Source organism: Molossus molossus, unplaced genomic scaffold, assembly GCF_014108415.1.
Source record: "Molossus molossus isolate mMolMol1 unplaced genomic scaffold, mMolMol1.p scaffold_m16_p_7, whole genome shotgun sequence".
Taxonomy (NCBI): domain Eukaryota; kingdom Metazoa; phylum Chordata; class Mammalia; order Chiroptera; family Molossidae; genus Molossus; species Molossus molossus.
In genome coordinates this window covers 92,648,226-92,671,441 of record NW_023425401.1, presented here as the reverse complement: position 1 = coordinate 92,671,441, position 23,216 = coordinate 92,648,226, and the positions used below count along the sequence as shown (strand labels likewise).

At 40.4% G+C, this 23,216-nt stretch overlaps 1 protein-coding gene across 1 annotated transcript in view; it reads right to left on the bottom strand.

Annotated features, from left to right (window-relative positions):
- The window catches only part of STRIP2 (striatin interacting protein 2), a 78,703-nt gene that overhangs the window by 18,839 nt on the left and 36,648 nt on the right, over positions 1–23,216 (bottom strand). Inside the window, exon 18 of the mRNA XM_036247406.1 lies at positions 20,451–20,517. Within this exon, the coding sequence (XP_036103299.1) occupies positions 20,451–20,517 (67 nt within the window). The remainder of the gene's footprint in view (positions 1–20,450; positions 20,518–23,216) is intronic.

Here is a 23,216-nt window from a genome sequence, read left to right as displayed (position 1 = left end):
ATGGATGTCAGATTAGAAACAGGTATCTCTACTCAGAAACATCATTCAGGGACAAAAATAAAGAGTCCTTATGGATTTGGGGGCCTATAAATATATACTGGTGACAGAAGCCATATAAATCAATGAGTAGGCATGGTGTCCACACTAACATCTTGGAAATTCCTCATGTCTACAAAGTGATAGGATAATGTAGGGGGTGTATAGACTCGAACTACTGTGAAAATTACCCCTCCTCTCCCAAATTAATATGAAGCAAGCAAGACAGGCATACATGTATGTGGACTGAACATCCAAGATTTTTTTAGGATATTAGGCACACCTAAGATATAAATACGACTAAGAATCAAAAAACTTCAGGAAGCCCTGGCTGGTTTGGTTCAGTGGTTAGAGCATTGGCCTGTGGACTGAGAGGTTGTGGGCTAGATTCCTGGTCAAAGGCATGTACCTAGGTGGCAGGTTCGATCCCTAGTTCCAGTAGGGGTCATTCGGGAGGCAGCAAACTGATGTGTCTCTTACATTGATGTCCCCCACCCCCTTCCACTCTATCTAAAAAGAATAATAAATGAAAAAAATATCCTTGGGTAAGAATTAACAAAATCAAAACAAAACGAAAAGTTTCAGAAAGCCCTGGCCAGTATGGCTCAGTTGGTTGAGTGTAGTCTAGTCCCTGTGCCCCAAAAGGTCCCTGGTTCCATTCCTGGTCAGGGTACACGCCCGGGTTTTGAGCTTGATCCCCAGAAGAGGGTGTGCAGAAAGCAGATGATTGATGTTTCTGTCTCACATCAATGTTTCTCTCTTCCCCTCCCCCTTCCTCTCTAAAATCAATTAAAAACATATTAAAAAATCATTACTTAGCTTGGACTGAGGGTTTTTTGTTTGTTTGTTTGTTTGTTTGTTTTTTAAGTTTCAGGGAACTTTTTAGAAATATCATTTAGAAAAAATGTTCTCCTTCCTGTAGAAAATGTTCAATATTGTGTTTAGAATGAGTCCTGGATAATCATCTGTTTCCTTCTAAAGCAGTGGTTCTCAACCTTCCTAATGCCCCGACCCTTTAATACAGTTCCTCATGTTGTACTTGGGTATATCTGCATGTGGGTGGACCCGCCTGGAGAAGGATAGAGGAGCGGTGTCTCAGTTCCTAAGATCATCGGAAATATGTGTTTTCCGATGGTCTTAGGTGATCCCTGTGAAAGCGTTGTTCAACCCCCAAAGGGGTCGCGACCCACTGTTCTAAGAGAAAATTCCATGGAAGTTTCCACTCTAGTGCATCAGCTAGTCTGGCTTGCCCAAAACAGATCAGGTTATATAGATGTTACATTTTGTGTGGCTAACAGAGGAGACAGACTTTTAAATGTTTTAAAGAAGCAGAGGAAACAAAAATAGCCCTGGCCGGTTTGGCTCAGCGGTTAGAGCGTCGGCCTGCAGTACAGAGAGACCCGGGTTCAGTTTCCGCTAAGGGCATGTACCTCGGTTGCAGTTTGTCCCCGGCCCTGGTTGGTCGTGCGGGTGGCAGCCACTCGATGTGTCCCTTCACGTCGATGTTTCTCTCTCTCTCTTCCTCTCTCTCCCTCCCTCTCTATCTGAACAAAAAATGGAAAAATATCCTCGGGTGAGGATAAAAAAAATATATATATGGGAAGCACAAATGTATTTGCACTGTATCCTGATTTCTAATATGGTAGCAGCATTAAAAGCCTTTCATTCCTGCCCTGGCCGATTTGGCTCAGCGGTTCGAGAATTGCCCTCAGACCAAAGGGTCTCAGGTTCAATTCCCAGTCAAGGGCACTTACCTGGGTTGCAGGTTCAATCCCCAGTCCCAGTTGGGGTCATGCAGGAGGCAAGTAGTCAATGTGTCTCTCTCACATCAATGTTTCTCTCTCCCCCACCCTCTTCCATCTCCCTTCCACTCTTTCTAAAAATCAATGGAAAAATATCCTCGGGTGAGGATTAACAAAAAAAAATTAACAGCTCTGGCGGGTTTTGCTCAGTGGTTAGAGCATCGGCCTGTGGTCCAGAGAGACCTGGGTCCGGTTCCCTCTAAGGGCATGTACCTCAGTTGCAGTTTGTCCCTGGGTGGGTCGTGCGGGAGGCAGCCACTCAGTGTGTTCCTTTCACATCGATGTTTCTCTCTCTCCCTCTCTCTCTCCCTCTCTCCCTCCCTTCCTCCCTCCCTCCCTTCCTCCCACTCTATCTGAACAAAAAAATAGAAAAATGTCCTCAGGTGAGGATAAAAAAAAAATTAACACCAACAAAAAAAGCCTTTCCTTCCTTAGCACCCAAAGAATAATATAGAAGTAGTGGTATGGCCTTAGAGAAGAAGCACTGGAGTAGGCACCAGGACATCTGGATTATGGTTTTGCCCTGGCTGAATGATCTTAGGCAAGTCATCTACCTGATTCCTACTGAACTAGATAATCTTTAAGATCCTTTCAGTTCTGACCGTTCAATAATTCTGATTTACTTCAACTTTCTCCAGTTGGTTTAAAAGTGAAATCTTAAGTGCAAGTAAACTAATTGTGGCTGCCTTTTCTTTAGAGCTGTCTTAAGAGTTCCAGGAAAGATACCCCAATTCCCTCCTGAAGATAGTGTCACCTGCCCAGGGCCTCATTCTTTCTTTCTGATAATGCTTCCTGACATCTATAACTAACCCCACTTCTTGCATCACCAGATGTTGCCTGGAATGGGCATTGAAAGCACACTTGCTGGTCAGTGGCTCTCTCAGGACAGTTGAGTCCAGTCCTACTGAATCCTTTGCTTGCAGCAGCAGGCTCAGCATGGAGCCCTGTTCAAGCCTTCTGCCTTGTTCCAACCTAACAGATAATCATTTTCCTAGCAGACCTTGAGATCCATGGATACCGTTTCAGATTTGCCAGACTTGAACCATTTTTTTCTTTTGCTTATGTTCACTTAAGGCAGGTCACCTTCTCTCTCTCTCTCTCTGGCAGGACTCAGCATATTAAATAAGATGAAAACTTCTATGGGGAGATATATTGTGCAAACAGCAGCACTTGGCCACATTCTCTTGTTCCTAGTACTACACACTATCCAAAGCAAGACTTTCACTCATTTTCAACCAGCTAAAGTTAAACACCCACTTTCCCATTTTCCACTCTCACAAGTAAGTATTTGTTTGCATATACGTTGGGTCTAAAGATTCAGTTCAGGGACCAAATCCTACCCTTTCAGAGCATCTCTTAAGGCACTACAAAGGCTGTGTTCTCAAAGATCCATTGAGTGTGCCAAGCCAAATAAAAAACCCAGGTTTATGCCAATTATGTGGATAATTAACTCAGGTGACTATGGAAAGAACAAAGTGTTTCTTCTTTTTGTACTGAGGAAATCAGATTGAATAGAAACTGACCATTAGAAGAGATTTAGCTATTCTAGTCCAATTCTGTCATCCACACAAGCAAATCTTCAGGCCCCGAGAGGGGAAGGGGCTTGTCCAAGATCACATAAGTGTCCAAACTAAAGCTGAACCTGGGTTTCCAGAAGTCACTGAATTTTAACAGTCTATTTACTATTCATTTTTGTTAGCACTTCTGGAATTCTAGACACAGAAGGTGATTCCTGAGAGAAAATCTGGTTTGATCCCCTGCTTTCTCAGCTTCTTTTCTTTATTCCCCTGGTCCCCATGTTTTCTTTTTAAATAAACAGAACACAGTTGCCTGCCTACCACATGCCCACAGGGATCATAAAGGTCTACTACAAAAGACCTCATATGTCCTATCGGCTGAACAAGGAAGTACTTGCCTGATAAGCATGTTTATCCAGGGATTCCCCCATATCTAGTGCTTGACATTCAAGCCAAATAGGTAGTCTTTGGCTAGGAATATTTATTTTATTCCTTACAAAGATCCTAGGTGTCTTTTCCATTGGTAAACAGCAGAAAATTCAAGATAATGAGAGAAAGAAGGAAACAGAGGGAAAGAGAGGTAGAAAGGGAGAAAGGAGACAGGAGGAGGGAGGAAGTGGGGGAGAGGGAGAGAGAATGAGAGGGGGAGGGAGGGAGGGAGGGAGAGGAGAAGGAGAAGGAGAGGGAGAGGGAGAGGGAGAGGGAGGGAGATAGAGATAGAGATAGAGATAGATAGATAGAGAGAGAGAGAGAGAGAGAGAGAGAGAGAGAGAGAGATTTTTTTCTACATCTTTGTGAGTCACCTTGAACCCCAGTGGTCTGGGTACAGCCCCTGTTCTCTAGCATATGTGGGCATTGGAAAAGTGTTTCTCAGCTTCTTGAAGACCTAATGGTAGGAAGCTTTCTTATGTCTTATTATAAATCTTAATTTCAAACAAGCAGAAGATAACAGTTTCCAGGAAAAATAACAACAACAACAAAAATAGAGATTTCCTGCTTTGAAGAGGAGCATCTGACTGAGTTTGGTCAGTCTATGGTCATACTGAGCCTTTAAAGAAGTGCTGCTAAGTGTTAAAGCTAATATACTCAAAACCTTCTCAATAGCTTTTTAAAGTTCTTAAGTGATGATTATTATTTTCAGATTAAAAACCCTGCTCTTCACTGAAAAATAAAAATTATTAATATTAATTTGGTTGTTTTATACCAAATATAGGAGAATTTTTAAATTTTTTTTTTTTTATTCTTACCCGAGGACATTTTTCCATTTTTTTGTTCAGATAGAGTGGGAGGGAAAGAGAGGAAGAGAGAGAGAAAGAAACATCGATGTGAAAGGGACACACCAAGTGGCTGCCACCCACACGACCAACCAGGCCTGGGGACAAACTGCAACCAAGGTACGTGCCCTTAGCAGGAACCAAACCCGGGTCTCTCTGGACTGCAGGCCGATGCTCTCACCGCTGAGCCAAACCGGCCAGGGCAAATATAGGAGAATTTTATAGTCCAAGGAGAGCTGATGTTCATCTAATAGCCCAATCTCTCTTGTGTTTTTTTTTTTTTTACAGTTGACATTCAGTATTATATTAGTTCCAGGTGTACAGCATAGTGGTTGGACATTTATATAACTTACAAAGGGATACCCTAGATAAGTCTTGCACCCACCTGACACCATATATAGTTATGACATTATTGACTATATTCCCAAAGCTACACTTTACAGTCCCTATGACTGTTTTGTAACCGTCAATTTGTACTTCTAAATCCCTTTACCTTTACCTTTTTCATCCAGACCTTCTCATCTGGCAACCATCATTTTGTTTCCTTTCTTTTTAATAATTTTTTATTAATTTATTTTTGTTACAGATGTTTCTCCTTTTTTTCCCCCAATGACACCCTCCTCCCGATCCCCCCCACCCCATAACTGGCTTTGATGTCCGTGTCCATCAGTTATGCATACATGCACATAAGTTCTGTGGTTTATCTCTTCTCTCCCCCCCACCAACCCCTCTTCTGAGGGTTGTCAGTCTTCTCTTGGTTTTATAGATGAAACTGCAGCAGCCTACAGGAAACTTCTCAAGGTAGAGTGGTAGTGGTAAAATCAGGTCTGTATACCTTTTCTAAACTATAAACTACTCTATTTGCTGGCTTCAGGTTTTCCATGCTATGTCAGCCCCGTATCTCCTTGAACCTTTTGCAAAAACATTTGCTAGGTTTTAATACTTACTAATTGAAAGTTCACAGAAGAGACATTTCCTCTTCTTTTTTTTTAAATCCTTACCCACGGATATGTTTTAGAGAGAGGAAGGGAGAGAGAGAGAATCATTGATGTGAGAGAGAAACATGAATCAGTTGCCTCCCATCTGCGCCCCAAACGGGAATTGAACACACAACCTTTTGGTATGCGGGATGATGCTCCAACCAACTGAGCCACCCGACCAGGGCAGTATAGCTATTTCTTGGTAAATTATTGTTTAATTAATTTTTTTAATATGGTTCACATAACTGAAAACAAAATCATATTTTTAGCTTAGCTTTTCTTTTCCCACATCATCATAGAATAATTCCCTTATCATATGAATTTCTGACAATTTAGTTACTGCTAGTTTAAGCATCAAGATCTAGATATCATAAAAGAGTCATGATTATCAAGTGAAGTGAGGTGTAAGTAGGAAGAAGAAAAGAAAATTCCAAAACCACTTGGGGAGCTTCAGCAAACTACCTGTGCCCTGTGGAGGAACCTGGGCATGTGAGTTTGGAAAATCACCCTAGAGATTCTAATATCCTCTAGCATCCACTACAGATATGGTAAGAAATTAAAACAACAATGAGGTATCACCTCACACCTGTCAGAATGGCCGCCATCAACAAATCATCAAACAATAAGTGTTGGTGAGGGTGTGGAGAAAAGGGGACTCTAATACACTGTTGGTGGGAATGCAGAGTGGTGCAGCCACTATGGAAAACCATATGGTGTTACCTCAAAAAATTAAAAATTGAACTTCCATTTGACCCAGTGATCCCACTTCTAGGAATATACCCTAAGAAGCCTGAAACACCAATCAGAAAGAATATATGTACCCCCATGTTTGTAGCAGCACTATTTACAATAGTTAAGATCTGGAAACAGCCCAAATGTCCATCAATAGATGAATGGATAAAAAAGCTGTGGTACATATACACAATGGAGTACTATGCAGCTGTAAGAAAAAAAGATCTCTTATCCTTTGAGACAACATGGAGAGACCTGGAGAGTATTATCCTAAGCGAAACAAGCCAAGCAGAGAGAGAAAAATATCACATGATCTCACTTATTTGTGGAATATAATGAACATTAACAGTCTGAGGAATGAGGTAGTCCCAGAGACATGGAAGTGGGGTACAGACTGACAATCCCCAGAAGAGGGGGTGGGGAGGAGATAAATCACAAAACTTATATGAAAGTATGTATGAACAATGGGCATGGACAACAAAGGTGGGGACAGGGTGGGGAGGGAGGGGGAGGAAGGAATCAGTGGGGGGAAAAGGAGAAACATCTTTAACAAAAATAAATTAATTAATTTAAAAAAAAATGGTAAGAGGAAAACTGATAAAATCCAAAAACACATTTATCCATGGTCCTTCCTCTGTATAAATACCTCATAGAAATAGATATATACCTTATGATGAGTTCACATTTTATTTAGGATAAAAAAACAATAATGCTAAAGACATTATTGATTTTGAAAAAACTTTTACAAATGGAAATACAGCCCTATTAAAAATAAGGTATGAGGAAGAATGTAGGCCAATTATTCTTTCTCTAAGAATAGTGGACTCTAAATGAATCTAAAGCATCATCATCATGACAATCATCTAGGTAAATTATGCTGTCAAAATCTTGTATTAAAGAATTTCCGATTCCAAAATGGTGGTGGAGTGAATGAAAGCTACACAGACCATCTCCTAGGACCAAACTGAAATTACAACTAAAATAAAGACAAATCGTTGGGAAAAAGCAAAAGAAAAGCACCTTGCAAGGACCATATAACCAGGGACACTGAATTGATCCTGGTAGAATTGCAGTGGCATGAGAGGGGGCTAGGAGCCCATGGTCAGCAGCAGTATTAGCTCTGAGTAGCGTCCTCAGGGTTAAAGTCCCAAGCGGCTCCACAGCTCAGAGAGCTTGGACAGAGCGCTAAAATATCCACAGCCACTCACCTTGAGTTCCAGCAGAGGGAGGAGGGGCTGGACTGGAACTGTGTGGGGACACTTGGGATTTGAAGGGCACTAAGAGCTTTTGCTGAGTTGCAGCCATGCAGGATGGTGGCCATCTTACTCCTTTGTCAGTGCTCTGGGGAGAGGTGGTAGCACCTCCCTCGAAGATTCAACCCCACACAGGTGGGCCATTGAAATGCACATGGAGGCTCATTAACAACCAGCATCTGCCCCACCCTCGGTAAATCCTCTTAAGCTGAACACCTGAGGGAGTTTTTCATTCAACTGAGAACCCAAAGGCTCTTCAAGCAACTGAAACTAATAGCCTCCAGGCAAAAAGCTAGAGGATAACTGAATCATTTCTGGGTTTGCAAATCTACCCAGGAAAGTAAGACTTGACGGTAGTGTTTAACGTGGGTCCTCCCACACTTATCTAAAGCCAGCTGAGGGAGATACAAACAGCAGAATACCAACACCCACAGGGAAAATATGGTAGGCTCCAAAACCCACTGAGATAGCCAAAATGTTGAAACAAAAAAACAAATCCCAAATGAAAGAACAAGAGAACTCTACCAAAGATGAGATAAATGAAATGTAGTTAAGCAAATTATCAGAGGTAGAATTCAGAGTCATGATCCTGAAGAAGTTCAAAAGCATGAGTAAGGACATCAACACCATGAGTAAAGACATAAAAACAGCCCTGGCCAGTTTGGCTCAGCAGTTGAGCGTTGGCCTGCAGACCAGAGAGTCCCGGGTTCGGTTCCTGTTAGGGGCATGTACCACAAAAACAAGCAAAAAACAAACAAACAAAACAAAAAACAAAACAAACAAACAACAAAAAAAAAACAGACATAGAAACATTGAAAATCAACCAATTGGAAATGAAAAACCACCAAGAAGAAATGAAGAATGACATATTAGACATAAAGAACACATTGGGAGGACTAAACAGTAGAGTAGAAGAAGCTGAGGACTGAATCAGTGAATTAGAAGACGGGGTAGAAAAAAATCAATCAATCAGAAAACCAAAAGGAAAAAACAATTAAAACACAGGAAGACAGCTTAAGAGAACTGTGGGACAACTGGAAACATAATAATATTCACATCATAGGAGTCCCTGAAGAAGAAGAAAATGAGCAACGGTTAGAAAATATATTTGAAGAAATATTGACAGAAAACTTCCCTAATTTGGTGAAGGAAGAAGGTATTCAAGTTCAAGAAGCAGAGAGAGCCCCAAATAAGAAAAACCCAAACAGGTCCACACCAAGACACATGGTAATTAAAATGCCAAACATTAAACAAAAAGAGAGAATCCCAAAGGCAGCAAGACATAAGCAGCAGGTTACCTACAAAGGAACCACCATAAGGCTCTCAGCTGACTTCTCAACAGAAATACTACAGGCCAGAAGGGAATGGCATGAAGTAATCAAGGTAATGAAAAACAAGGATCTGAATCCAAGACTATTCTATCCAGCAAGGCTATCATTCAAAATAGAGGGTCAAATAAAGAGCTTCCCAGACAAAAAAAGGCTAAGGGAATACATTAGCACCAAACCAGCACTGCAAGAAATGTTAAAAGGACTGCTGTAATTAGCAGTAGAAATGGGAAGAAAAACTATAACCACACTAAACAAAAATGGCAATAAATAAGTACATATCAATAATCACCTTAAATGTAAATGGATTGAATGCTCCAATAAAAAGACACAAAGTACCTGATTGGATAAGAAAGCATGGCTCATATGTATGTTGTTTACAAGACACCTACCTCACAACAAAAGACTCTCATAGGTTGAAAGTGAAGGGATGAAAAAAAATCTTCCAAGCTAACAGAAAGGAAAAAAGAGCTGGGGTAGCAATACTCATATCGGATAAAACAGACTTCAAAATGAAGGCCATAACTAGAGACAAAGAAGGCCACTACATAATATTGAAAGGATCTATCCAACAGGAAGAGATAACCTTGGTAAACATATATTCACCCAATACAGGGGCACCAAAATATATTAAAAATCTTCTGGAGGGCTTCAAAGGAGAAAGTGATAACAATACAATCACATCAGGGGATTCAACAGCCCTCTGACATAACAGGATAGATTCTCTAGACAAAATATTAACAAGGAAATAGACACTCAAAATGAAGCACTAGGCCAAATGTATTTAATAGATATCTACAGAGAATTACACCTCAAAACTACAGAATTCACATTCTTCTCAAGTGCACATGGACATTCTCAAAGATAGACCACATGTTAGGACACAAACTAAGTCTCTACAAGTTCAAGAAGACTGAAATCATATCAAGCATCTTCTCAGATCGCAATGGCATGTGACTAGAAATCAATTGCAATAAGAACACGCAAAGACATTTGAATACATGGAGGCTAAATAGCATGTTATTAAATAATGAATGGGTTACCGAGGAGATCAAGGAAGAAATTAAAAACTTCCTGGAAACCAGTGAAAATGAATATACAACAACACAAAATCTATGGGATGCAGTGAAAGCAGTTCTGAAAGGAAAGTTCATAGCACTACAGGCCTACCTCAAGAAATAAGAAAAATGTCTAATAGAGTCTCTAACCTCACAACTTAAAGAACTAGAAAGCAAACAAAAATAAAACCCCAGAGTAAGTAAAAGGAAGGAAATAGAAAAGATCAGAGCAGAAATAAATGACATAGAGACCAAAAAAAAAAAAAAATTCAAAGGATCAATGAAACAAAGAGCTGGTTTTTAAAAAAGATAAACAAGATTGATGGACTCTTAGCTAGACTCACCAAGAAACAAAGAGAGAGAACCCAAATACACAAAATCAGAAATGAAAGAGAAGTAACAACTGAACCACAAAAATAGAAAGGATTGTTAACAAATACTATGAACAATTATATGGCAACAAATTTGACAATTTAAGTGAAATGAACAAATTTCTAGAAACATATAGTCTCCCAAAACTGGACCGGGAAGAGATAGAAAACTTGAATAGACCAATAACAACTAAGGAAATTGAAGAGGTAATCAAGACTCTCCCAGCAAACAAAAGCCAAGGCCCAGATGGCTTCACGGGGGAGTTTTACCGAACATTCAAAAAAGAATTAACACCCATTCTCCTCAAACTATTTCAAAAAATTCAAGAAGAAGGAAGACTTCCAAACTCGTTTTATGAGGCCAGCATAATTCTAATTCCAAAACCAGAAAAAGACACTACAAAGAAAGAAAACTACAGGCCAATATCCCCGGTGAACATAGATGCAAAAATCCTGAACAAAATACTAGCAAATCGGATCCAGCAATACATTAAAAAAATTATTCACCACGACCAAGTGGGATTCATCCCAGGTGTGCAAGGCTGGTACAATATTTGTAAATCAGTAAATGTAATACACCACATAAACAAAAGGAAAGATAAAAACCACATGATCATATCAATAGATGCTGAAAAAGCATTCGACAAAATCCAGCACCCCTTTCTGATAAAAGCGGTCAGCAATGTGGGAATAGAGGGATCATATCTCGACGTAATAAAGGCCATATATGAAAAACCTACAGCCAACATCATACTCAATGGGCAAAAATTAAAAGCATTTTCCTTAAGAACAGGAACAAGACAGGGATGCCCACTTTCGCCACTCTTATTTAACTGGAAGTCTTAGCCACAGCAATCAGACATGAGGAAAAAATAAAAGGGATCCAAATTGCAAAGGAGGAAGTGAAACAGTCATTTTTCAGAGATGACATGATACTATACAGAGAAAACCCTAAGACGCCATAAAAAATCTACTAGACTTAATAAATGAATTTGGCAAAGTAGCAGGATACAAAATTAATGTCAAGAAATCGACAGCATTCTTATACACCAATGATGAATTCACAGAAAGAGAAACTAAAAAAACAATCCCATTTACCATCGTGGCAAAAAAAAATTAAGATACCTAGAAATAAACTTAACCGAAGAAGTAAAAACCTATTTGTAGAAAACTACAAGACATTAAAAAAAGAAATAGATATAAAAAAGTGGAAGCACATACCCTGTTCATGGATTGGAAGAATTAACATCATTAAAATGTCCATACTACCCAAAGCAATCTATAGATTCAATGCAATCCCCAACAAAATACCAATGACATACTTCACAGAACTAGAACAAATACTTCAAAAGTTCACATGGAACCAAGAAAGACCTTGAATAGCCACAGCAATCTTGAAAAAGAAGGACAAAATAGGTGGGATCACAATTGCAGATATCAGGTTATACTGCAAAGCTACTGTAATCAAAACAGCCTGGTACTGGCACAAGAACTGGCATATAGATCAATGGAATAGAATAGAGAACCCAGAAATGGACCCAGTGGATCAGAACAGAGAACCCAGAAATTGACCCAAGACATTACGTTCAATTAATATTTGACAAAGGTGGCAAGAGCATACAATGGAGAAAAAAAACAGCTTCTTTAATAAATGGTGTTGGGAAAATTGGACAGCTACATGCAAAAAAAAAAAAAAAAAAAATGAAGCTAGACCACCAACTTACACCATACACAAGAATAAATTCAAAATGGATAAAAGACTTAAATGTGACTTGTGAATCCATAAAAATCCTGGAAGTAAACGTAGGCAACAAAATTTTGGACATCATATACAGCAGAATTTTCACTGATACATCACCTAAGGCCACAGAAACAAAGGAAAAAATGAATACATGGGACTATATCAAACTAAAAGCTTCTGCACAGCAAAAGAAACGACCATCAAAATGGGTAGGCAACCCACTGTATGGGAGAGCATAATTGCCAATGATACATCAGATAAGGGGTTAATTTCCAAAATATATAGAGTGTTCATACAACTCAACAAAAGGAAGACAAAGAACCCAATTAAAAAATGGGCAGAGGAACTAAATAGGACATACAAATGGCTAAGAGACGTATGAAGAAATGCTCAACATCACTAATCATCAGAGAGATGCAAATTAAAACAACAATGAGGTATCACCTCACACCTGCTAGAATGGCCGCCATCAACAATTAATCAAACAAAAAGTGTTGGCGAGAGTGTGGAGAAAAGGGGACTCTAGTACACCGCTGGTGGGAATGCAGACTGGTGCAGGCACTATGGAAGACACTATGGTGCCACCTCAAAAAATCAAAAATTGGATTTCTGGTCAAGATGGCAGTGTAGGTAAATGTGGTATCGCATCCTCCCACAACCACATCAAAGTTACAACTAAACTGCAGAACAACCATCCTTCAGAATCACCTGAAATCAAGGTGAATGAAAGTAGTACAACTACGAAATTAAAGAAGCCACATCGAGACTGGTAGAAGGGGCGGAGGTGGATGGGCTGGACCAACACCCATGTGTGGCAGATAAAAATTAGGAGGACATCTTGGCTGGGGAGGTCCTCCCTGAGGACTGAGAGGTCCTGATCCCACACCAGGCACCCAGGTCAGAGTTCTAGTGCCAGGAAGAGAAGTCCTCATAACTTCTGGCGGGGAAAAACCAGCGGGAACTGAGGCTGGGAGGCCCAGGCAGCTCCTCTTAAAGGGCCCACGCACGAACTTATCAGACGCACTCCCTCTAAGCTTGGAGGGGAGGCAGCCCAAGGGGCACCAGAGACATACAGGGAAAAACTGAGCTGTTTGGCATTGGAGTGAGGGCTGGAGAAGGGGCTTTCTCCTGGACAGACTGCTGTCAGAGGCCTTTGTTTCTTTGGTGAGCCCTTCCCTGGGGCAGCAGATGGCTGCCATATCCGGGCCTCTAGCAACCTGGCTCACACTGGTTGCCCCGCCTTAGTGATTCCCTGAGGCTGCGCCCCACCCAACTTTCAGGCCCACCCAAGCTGTTGCCAGTTGCTTAACCATAGGATTGGCCTGTGTTGGATCCTGCTGCAGGTTTACCTGAATTCTTTCAAACAAGCAGCATCTGGCCTCAGATAGCTTCATACCTCTCTAAGTAATACATAGAAACAAACACAGGGAGGCAGCCAAAATGAGGAGACAAAGAAACAGGTCCCAAATGAATGAACAGAACAAAATCCCAGGAAAAGAACTAAGCAAAATGTAGATAAGCAACCTAACAGATGCTGAGTTCAAAATACTGCTTATAAGGATGCTCAGTGAACTTAGTGAGAACCTCAGGGAACTTAGTGAGGGCCTCAAGAGCATAAAAACAGACCAGTCAGAAATGAGGAGGCTCTAACTGAAATAAAGAATAATTTACACAGATTCAATAGTAGAGTAGGTAAGGCCAAGAAGCAAGCCATCGATTTGGAATATAAGGAAGCAAAAAACTCCCAATCAGAACAGCAAAAAGAAAAAAGAATCCAAAAAAATGAGGATAGTGTAAGGAACCTCTGGGATAACTTCAAGAGTGCCAACATTCGCATCTTGGGTGTGCCAGAAGGAGAAGAGAGAGAACAAGAAATCGAAAACCTATTTGAAACAAAAAGGGCAGTAAAATTCCCTAACTTGGTGAAGGAAACAGACATACACGTCCAGAAGCACAGAGAGTCCCAAACAAGATGAACCCCAAGAGGCCAACCCCAAGAGGCCCATACCAAAACACATCATCATCAAAACGCAAAAGGTTCAAGACAAAGAGACAATTTTAAAAGCAGCAAGAGAAAAGCAGTTAGTTACCTACAAGGGAGTTCCCATAAGACTGTCAGCTGATTTCTCAAAAGAAACTTTGCAGGCCAGAAGGGAGTGGCAAGAAATATTCAGAGTGATGAAAAGTGAGAACCTACAACCAAGATTACTCTATCCTGCAAAGCTGTCAGTTAGAATCGATGGCCATATAGTTTCCCAGACAAGGAAAAGGTAAAGGAGATCATCACCACCAATCCATTGTTATATGAAATATTGAAGGGTCTTCTTGAAGAAAAAGATAAAAAATATGAACAAGCAAAATAGCAATGAATACGTATCTACTGACAACTGAATGTACAAACAAAATGAACAGGCAGAACAGAAACATTCTCATAGATATAAAGAACATTTTGTTGGTTGCCAGATGGGAGAAGGGTTGAGGGAATGGGTGAAAAAGGTGAAGGGATTAACTAGTACAAATTGGTTGCTAGAATGACAAACCTCAAAGGGAAGGGGGGTTGAGTGGTGGGAAGAAATTAACCAAAAAACTTATTTGCATATGTGCATAACCAATGGACACAGGCAATAGTGTGGGAAAAGGCTGGAGGGGGGCTGGAGTGGGGAGGAGGGGGTCAATGGGGAAAAATGAGGAACATTTGTAATACATTCAACAATAAAGATAAAAAAAATTAAAAATTGAACTGCCATTTGATTCAGTGATCCCACTTCTAGGAATATACCCTAAAAAGCCTGAAACACCAATCAGAAAGAATATATGTACCCCCATGTTCATAGCAGCAGTGTTTACGATAGCTAAGATCTGGAAGCAGCCCAAGCATCAGTAGATGAATGGATAAAAAAAGCTGTGGTACATATACACAAAGGAGTACTATGCAGCTGTAAGAAAGATGTCTTAATCTCTTATCCTTTGAGAAGATATGGAAGGACCTGGAGAGTATTATCCTAAGACAAGACAAGCAGAGAAAGACAAATATCACATGATCTCACTTATTTGTGGAATATAATGAACATAACAGTCTGAGGAACAGGGTAGACCCAGGGACGTGGAAGTACGGTACAGACTGACAACTTTCAGAAGAGGGGGTGGGGCGGGAGGGAGGAGATAAACCACAGAGCCTATATGCATGTGAGCATAACTGATGGACATGGACAACAAAGCTGGGGTGGGGGGAATGGGGTGGAGGGTGTCAATGAGGAAAAAGGAGTAACATCTGTAACAAAAATAAATAAAAAATAAATAAAAATTTAAAAAAATAAAGAATTAAAAAAAGACATTATTGGTTTTAAGTAGTGATGGTAAATGTCAGAATAAAGACTTAATTTAAGGAGATCACAAGTAATTAATTAAGTAATCTTGAAAGAAATAATGGCGATCTTAATACTTGAACTGAATGATTATATTCCAGTAAAACAATAACAAAAATCTTCTGGGATATCCAGAAATGTCTGGATTAGGAAATTATAAAAACTAAATTTAGGATAGATGAAAGAACCAGATATGTGAATTTAAGTGATATGGACATATTTTCATAGGTCTTTCTGAATATAAATCAAACCCAAATTTGAAGAATTTTTCAATGAACTACCTTTTAAAAATTAACTTAATAATTTAACTTCCCTAGATCTAAAAGGAAATTTCAAATGTTTCTTTGCAAATGGCTAGGTCACGTAAATCTGACCCACTGCTTTGGCTCCACATAGCTATAAAGCTTTGGACATCACTTTACCACTCCACCTGTTTCCTCATCAGTAAAGGGAAGGATTGGGTAAGGTGCTAGAAAATTTCTAAGTCTAATACTCAATGATTCATAAATGTTACGTTTTCTCCTTCTTCCACCTTTAATCTATAGGGCTACTTGAGCATTCATATTGTTCCTTTGTATATGGATCCTTTGTATATGATGCTGCTGTTATTGAACCACATTCTGTAGGAAAAAACAAGCATTTGGAAGACTGGGTTGGCTATGCAGCAGTGAAAACTGCTTTATACAGAATCCCCCCCCCCCCAAATCTCTGTAAGATAGGAAAGGAAAGGAGGATGGGGTGCAATGTGCATGATTTCTCTTTAGGGTCAATAAGCCCACACAGAAAACAGATCTACAATATTACCCTCATTTCACCATACTCTAAAGCAGTGGTTTCTAAACTTTCTCTCAGTAAATACTTTTGTGTAGATTCCCAAATACATGTATGTTTACCTATGCTGACTGCCTTCTCTAGAAACCTCCCACCAAAGATCATACCTAACTTCCACACAATCATAAATACATTCACCGTTCTTCCCTTACATTTGGAATTTAATTTTAATTTTTTCCCAGTTTAGTCGATTGAATTTTTTTTTTTTTTTTTTTTTTTTTTTTTAATCCTCACCCGAGGACATTTTTCCATTTTTTGTTCAGGTAGAGTGGGAGGGAGAGAGAGGAACAGAGAGAGAGAGAGAAACATCGATGCGAAAGGAACACATCGAGTGGCTGCCACCCGCACAACCGACCAGGGCCGGGGACAAACTGCAACCGAGGTACATGCCCTTAGCGGGAACCGAACCCGGGTCTCTCAGGACCGCAGGCCGACGCTCTAACCGCTGAGCCAAACCGGCCAGGGCGTGGATTGAATTTTAATATAGACATTTGGAGAGCCAGAAATTGTAAACATTTCTGTATCAGATGAGTGGGGAAACTGTTCAGTACATGAGTAAGGATGGTCTACTATAGAGCTAAACACTTGGACAAAAATGGGAAGACTTTAGAAATTAATGTGCCATTAACTTTGCCTTTATTTCATGTTAATTATATGTGTAGCTGTTCCAAATGAAGTTGAATTCAGTTCAAATTTAGAAAACTGAGAAAATATTAATCAAGACTACCTCAGCCAAGTAATTCCACTTTTAGGAATCTATCTTAAGGTAATAATCAGAGATGAGATCAAAGATTCATGTGCAAGGATGCTCACTTTAAAGTTATACAGAGAAAACTGAAATAAATGCCCAACGGTAATGGAAAACAATCATTTAAAAAATAGTAAGTAGTGGATTATTATGTGTAGCTATTAAAAATTTAATAAAACCATATAGTGAACATTTAAATTGTACTATGTGAATGGAAACAAAGTCCTTATATTCTGAAATTATATGTATATGTATATACATGAATAAATATATACTATACATAGTAATTGCAGTAAAATATTAACAGGGGTTATATGTAGGTAGTATAATTAGGATTTTTTTTTTCATTTTCTTCCCCATATTTTTTTATTTTTCTCCAATAGTATGTATCAACTTTATAATCAGAAAAAACTTTAAATATTATTTAAAGAAAATTCTATGCACTTAAAAAAGCAGTATATTTTGTTTACAAATAATTCATTGAACCTGAAAAAGAGATAAACCTTGTTCATATAAAAATTAGCCTTTTTTGAATATAGAAGCCATCAGTTTAGATAAATAAACCATTATATTGAGCACCTACGCAGAGCAGAGCAAGCTTGCTAGTTACTTAAGCCTGTGATTGGACTCAGGCAAGTACTTAACATTTTAAGTTTACAAAACTAAACTAAACAAAACTGTGGTTACCAAATGAAGCCACCAGGTGTCACTGTTGCTTCACAGAAAGGAAAGGAAATACCTAACAAGAATTTGTTTTTTTAATTAAGAATAGATAATAGGTTCTGATCAGTGTGGCTCAGTGGTTAGAGTGTCGGCCCTCTCACAGAGATGTAGTGGGTTTAATTTCCCCGTCAAGGGCTCACACCTGTGTTTGCAGGTTTGATCCCGGGCCCGGGGCACGTGCAGGAGGCAACCAATCAATGTGTGTCTCTCTCACGGTCTTGTTTCTCTCTTTCTCTCTCTCTCTCTCTCCCCCACCCCCCTCCCTTCCGCTCTCTCTAAAATTCAATGGAAAAAATATCCTCAGATGTGGAATGCTTTCACCCATGCTTACATAATAATAAAGTCTTCTCGGAAGCATTACAATTATTTAAATAATTTTGTTTATATCCCAAAAAGTCAATCAAAAGAGATGTAGAGAACACATTGTATCGAGAAACAGATTCAGGCTCTGGACAGTGCAGCTCAGGTGGTTGGAGTGTCCTCTCCTACACCAGAAGGTGGCAGGTTCGATTCCCAGTCACGGCACATTTCTGGGTTGCGGGTTTGATCCCCAGTGGGGGCATGTACATGAGGCAACCAATCAATGTTTCTCTCTCACACTGATGTTAAAGAAAAAAGAAAAGAAAAGAAAAGAAAAGAAAAGAAAAGAAAAGAAAAGAAAAGAAAAGAAAAGAAAAGAAAAGGCCAATGTGGCTCAGAGGACTGAGCTTCATCCCATGGACTGAGAGGTCCCGGTTCCATTTATGGTCAGGGCACAGGCACAGGGTGTGCAGGAGGCAGCTAATCGAGGTATCTCTCTCACTAAAAAAAAAAAAAAAATCAATAAAAACATATTAAAATATAACGAAGAAGCCATGCCAGTGTGGCTCAGTGGATTGAGTGTCATCCCATGGACTGAGAGGTCCCAATTCGATTCTCAGTCAGGGCATATGCCTGGGTTGCTGGCTTGATCCCCAGTGGGGGGAGGGGGGCGGTGCAGGAGGCAGCTGATCAATGTCTCTCTCTTTCTCTCTAAAAAAATCAACAAAAATATCTCTAAAAAAATAACTAAAAAAGAAATAGAATTAGGTCATAAAAACTGACTTTATGTTTTCAAATACCCTACTAATAGAAATTTAATGCCAACTCTGAATGGCAGGGATGCAGGTCTCCACACTGGCTCTGCTACATTCAACTGTCAAGTTTTGGCAGTTACTTAACTTCTACTTACAAAACAGTAGTAGTTGTTTTGAAGATTAACATTGTCAACATAAACAGGGTTAGACAACTTATTACCTCTCTCTGCAGGGGTAAGGAGCTGCTCTTGGCTGCTGAGACCACATCTAAGTAAGGCAGAATTTCTGCCCTGGTGCTAAAAAGGGTGCTAGACTTAGTGTCTCAAGACATGGGTCTTCCTCTAGTTCAGGGTCTGTCATCTACGAAGCGAAGACCATGAAAAGTAATTTTATTCAGTGGACGTTTCTCATCTTTGAAATAGGGTTTGGGCCAAATAGCTTTCATGTCCCCTCCAGCTAAAAATCCTATGGCTTTATAAGACCTGTACCATAGAAGGTATCATTCTATTTTTTATATAATAGACTTTTTTTGATACAACATTTTGCAGGTATTAAAGTTGGGGTACAAAGGGTTGTGACAGACATGGGTGCCGACATTTGATCACTCAGCATTTATTGAGCTCCTTCCATATGCCAAACATGGTGCTAGACTCTAGTGATATAAAAGTGATGATACTACCTTACTTCAAGGAGTTTTCAGTCAAATGGAGAAACAGATACAAATTACAATGCAATAGGGTGAGGGTAGGGACTGATGAATATCTAAAGAGCTATGGCAATACATGATGAGGAAGATATTTGATCTTCAATATGCTGTTCATCAGCCGGTTTCATGGAATTAAGAATAACTCTGAGGGCCCTGGCCGGTGTAGCTCAGTTGGTTGGGTGTAGTGCCACACACCAAAAGGCTGCTGGTTTGAGTCTCAGTCAGGGCACATGCCCAGGTTGTGGGCTTGATCCCTAGTAGGAGGCATGCAGAAGGCAGCCTATCAATGTTACACTCTCGCATGGATGTTTCTCTCTCTCTCCCTTTCTCTCTCTAAAAATCAATAAAAATGCATACATATATCTGTATTATATCTATCTATTTTTTAAAGAATAACTTTGAGGGACATTTCTGATTTACCTAGGGCTGTTTCCAGGATGAGGAATTTTCTGGGTCCTCCTTCTGTGGCTATATTTATTGACTTTTGCTTCAGATAGACCTAGGCAAGGTATTTTCTGAAGTACCACTCCTGGGTTTTATAACTCATCTGAAAATGAAAAGTGAATAGCTGTAGCACAGCAGAAAGACAGATAATTGTTTGGGATAGGCCAGAAGAGATTCTCCTGCCATTTTGCACAGATGTTCACATTCAATTTCAGTCCAATTATCTTCCTAAATTTCCTCTCCTCCTTAGTGTTTTTCACCGACCCTTTTCTCTTCTCTACAAAATGCTATGCTCAGCTTTTTCAAATTAGTCTCAAATGGGTCAGCAGTTCCAAACCCCTACTGCCTCTGTGCTATTGCCAATATGTCTTAATTAATCTGAGACTCCCAAACCAGGGCATTATGGGGCTAGACAAGAAACGGAAGAGCAAGTGCCAGCCTCTGCTACCTGGCAATTTCAAAGGCTACCAAATCCCCATCACTTACCAGACTCTCCGTAGTAAGTTCTGGCAAATCCTGGATGGTACAGCAAGGGTAATCCAGGACCGAGATGCTGCAAGATACAGAGATAAGGAGAGGCTTTAGGTAAATGGTAATGGCAGGAAATAGCTGTATATTAAAGGGCAGGGGTTATTTCTCTCCAACAGGCCCTATCTATTTCCCAAATTGCTCAGTGACCTTAGCTAAAACTGAAGGTTTTGGTGCCAGGCAACTCCAGCTCTAGTCTCCTCTCCTTACAGTCACAAGAGGAACCAACAGAGTTTTTTCAGGCTGCCCCCATCTGACAGAGGCAAAAGAGAGCCTCTGTATAGCCACCTTTCTCTTTAAAACTTGTGTGCATTTATATTTCTGTATACACTTGTATGCATGTGTGACTATAACTGTGCTCCCAAAGATGCTACCCAAACTTATTCCACTTAAATTGTGGATGTGAGGATGAAACAAACACTTTTGTATCTCTTTCTGAAAGCCAGGAGCTCCAAGGAATAATCACATAAACTGCTTCTATAGGAAGCTTGAGACAGAGGCAGCATCCTGCAGCAGGGCCAATTTAGTAGCTCTAGAATGGTAATAGCATCTGACCCCAAAACTGATGAGCCCAGGGAAGCAGGGGAAATAAGGCACCACATGATGATAGGAATATAGTCACTCAAAATGACAACTTTTTTTTAAATTTCTTTTTTCTTTATTGATTTCTAGAGAGAGAAAGGAAGGGAAAGGGATAGAGAGACAGAAACATTGATGAGAGAGATCACTGACTGGCCACCCCCTGCATGCCCCCCCATTGGAGATTTGGCTCACAACCTGGGCCCCGACCGGGAATCAAACCGGTGACCTCTTGATGCATGGGTCGACGCTCAACCACTGAGCCACACCAGCCGGGCTCAAAATGATGATTCTTTCTTTCCTCTTTTCCCTTCTTCACTGGTACAATGCAGAATTGAGACTATGTAATCTGTAATGCTCTTTCTGGTTGGGAGCATTCCATGAGGTTTTAAACACCAATCTATCTGAACGAATGCAGTTGGAAATAGATAAAAGATGTTGGCAAAGCAGGGAATATAAAGAGGAGTATGGGGTTCCTTGGACCTGTCCCTGTATTTTGAAAGTCAAAACTTCTATTCAGATTCCAAAATGGCGGCGGAGTGAACGGAAGCTACACAGACCGTCTCCCAGAACCAAACTGGAATTACAACTATAACACAGACAAATCCACAGGAAAAACCAACAGAAAAGCAGCTTGCGAGGACCATATAACCAGGGACACTGACTCCATCCTGGTAGGCTTCCGAAGCTGCGAGACAGGGGCTGGGAGCCCACAGTCAGCAGCTCAGCAGCGGCCTCAGCTGTAAGCAGCGCCCTCGGGTTAAAGTCCCAAGCGGCTCCACAGCGCAGAGCCGGGACAGAGGCTAAAAAAGCCACAGCCACTCACCTTGGGCTCCGGCAGAGGGAGGGCACACTGGACCGGAACTGTGTCGGGACACTCGGGATTTTGAGTGGCAGCCACGCAGGATGGTGGCCATATTGCTCCTTCCCAGGGCTCTGGGGAGAGGCAGCAGCCCCTCCCTCGGGGGGCCAACCCCACCCTGTGGGCCACTGAAGTGCTAACTGAAGCTCATTAACAACCAGCATCTGCTCCACCCTCATGAAATCCCCTTATGCTGAGCACCTGAGGTAGTTTTTCAATCAACTGACAACCCAAAACTCTTCAAGTAACCTCGACTGCTAGCCTCCAGGCAAAAAGCTAGAGGATAACAGTACCTTTCCTGGGCTAGCAACTTTAACCAGGAAAGTAAGACTAGACAGTGGTGTTTAATGTGGGTCCTCACTCACTCATCTAAACCCAGGAGAGGGAGCCACAAACAGCAGAACACCAACACCCACAGGGAAAACTTGACAGGCTCCAAAGCCCACTGTGATAGCCAAAATAGTGAAACACAGAAACAGAAGCCAAATGAAAGAGCAAGAGACCTCCACCGAAGATGAGATCAATGTGGAGCAATTAGGCATGTTAACAGAGCTAGAATTCAGAGCCATGATCTTGAGGAAGCTCAACAGCATGAGTAAGGAAATAGAGATGCTGAAAATAAGCCAATTGGAAATTAAAAACCATCAAGAAGAGATAAAAAATGACATATCAGAAATGAAAAACACATTGGAAGGTTTAAAAAGCAGAGTAGAGGAAGCTGAGGACCGGATTGGTGAATTAGAAGACGGGGTAGAAAAAATCAACCAATCAGAAAAACAAAAGGAAAAAAACGATTAAAAAATAGGAAGACAGCTTAAGAGAACTGTGGGACAACTGGAAACGTAATAATATTCGCATCATAGGAGTCCCCGAAGAAGAAGAAAATAAGCAAGGGATAGAGAATATATTCAAAAAAATAGTGACAGAAAACTTCCCTAATTTGGTGAAGGAAGAAGGCATTCAAGTTCAAAAAGCACAGAGAGTCCCAAGTAAGAAGAACCCAAACAGGCCCACACCAGACACACAGTAATTAAAATGCCAAACGTTAAACAAAAAGAGAGAATCCTAAAAGCAGCAAGAGATAACCAACAGGTTACCTACAAAGGAAACCCCATAAGGCTCTCAGCTGACTTCTCACAAGAAACACTACAGGCCAGAAGGGAATGGCATGAAGTAATCAAGGTAATGAAAAACGAGGATCTGAATCTAAGACTACTCTACCTAGCAAGGCTATCATTCAAAATAGAAGGTCAAATAAAGAGCTTCCCAGACAAAAAAAGGCT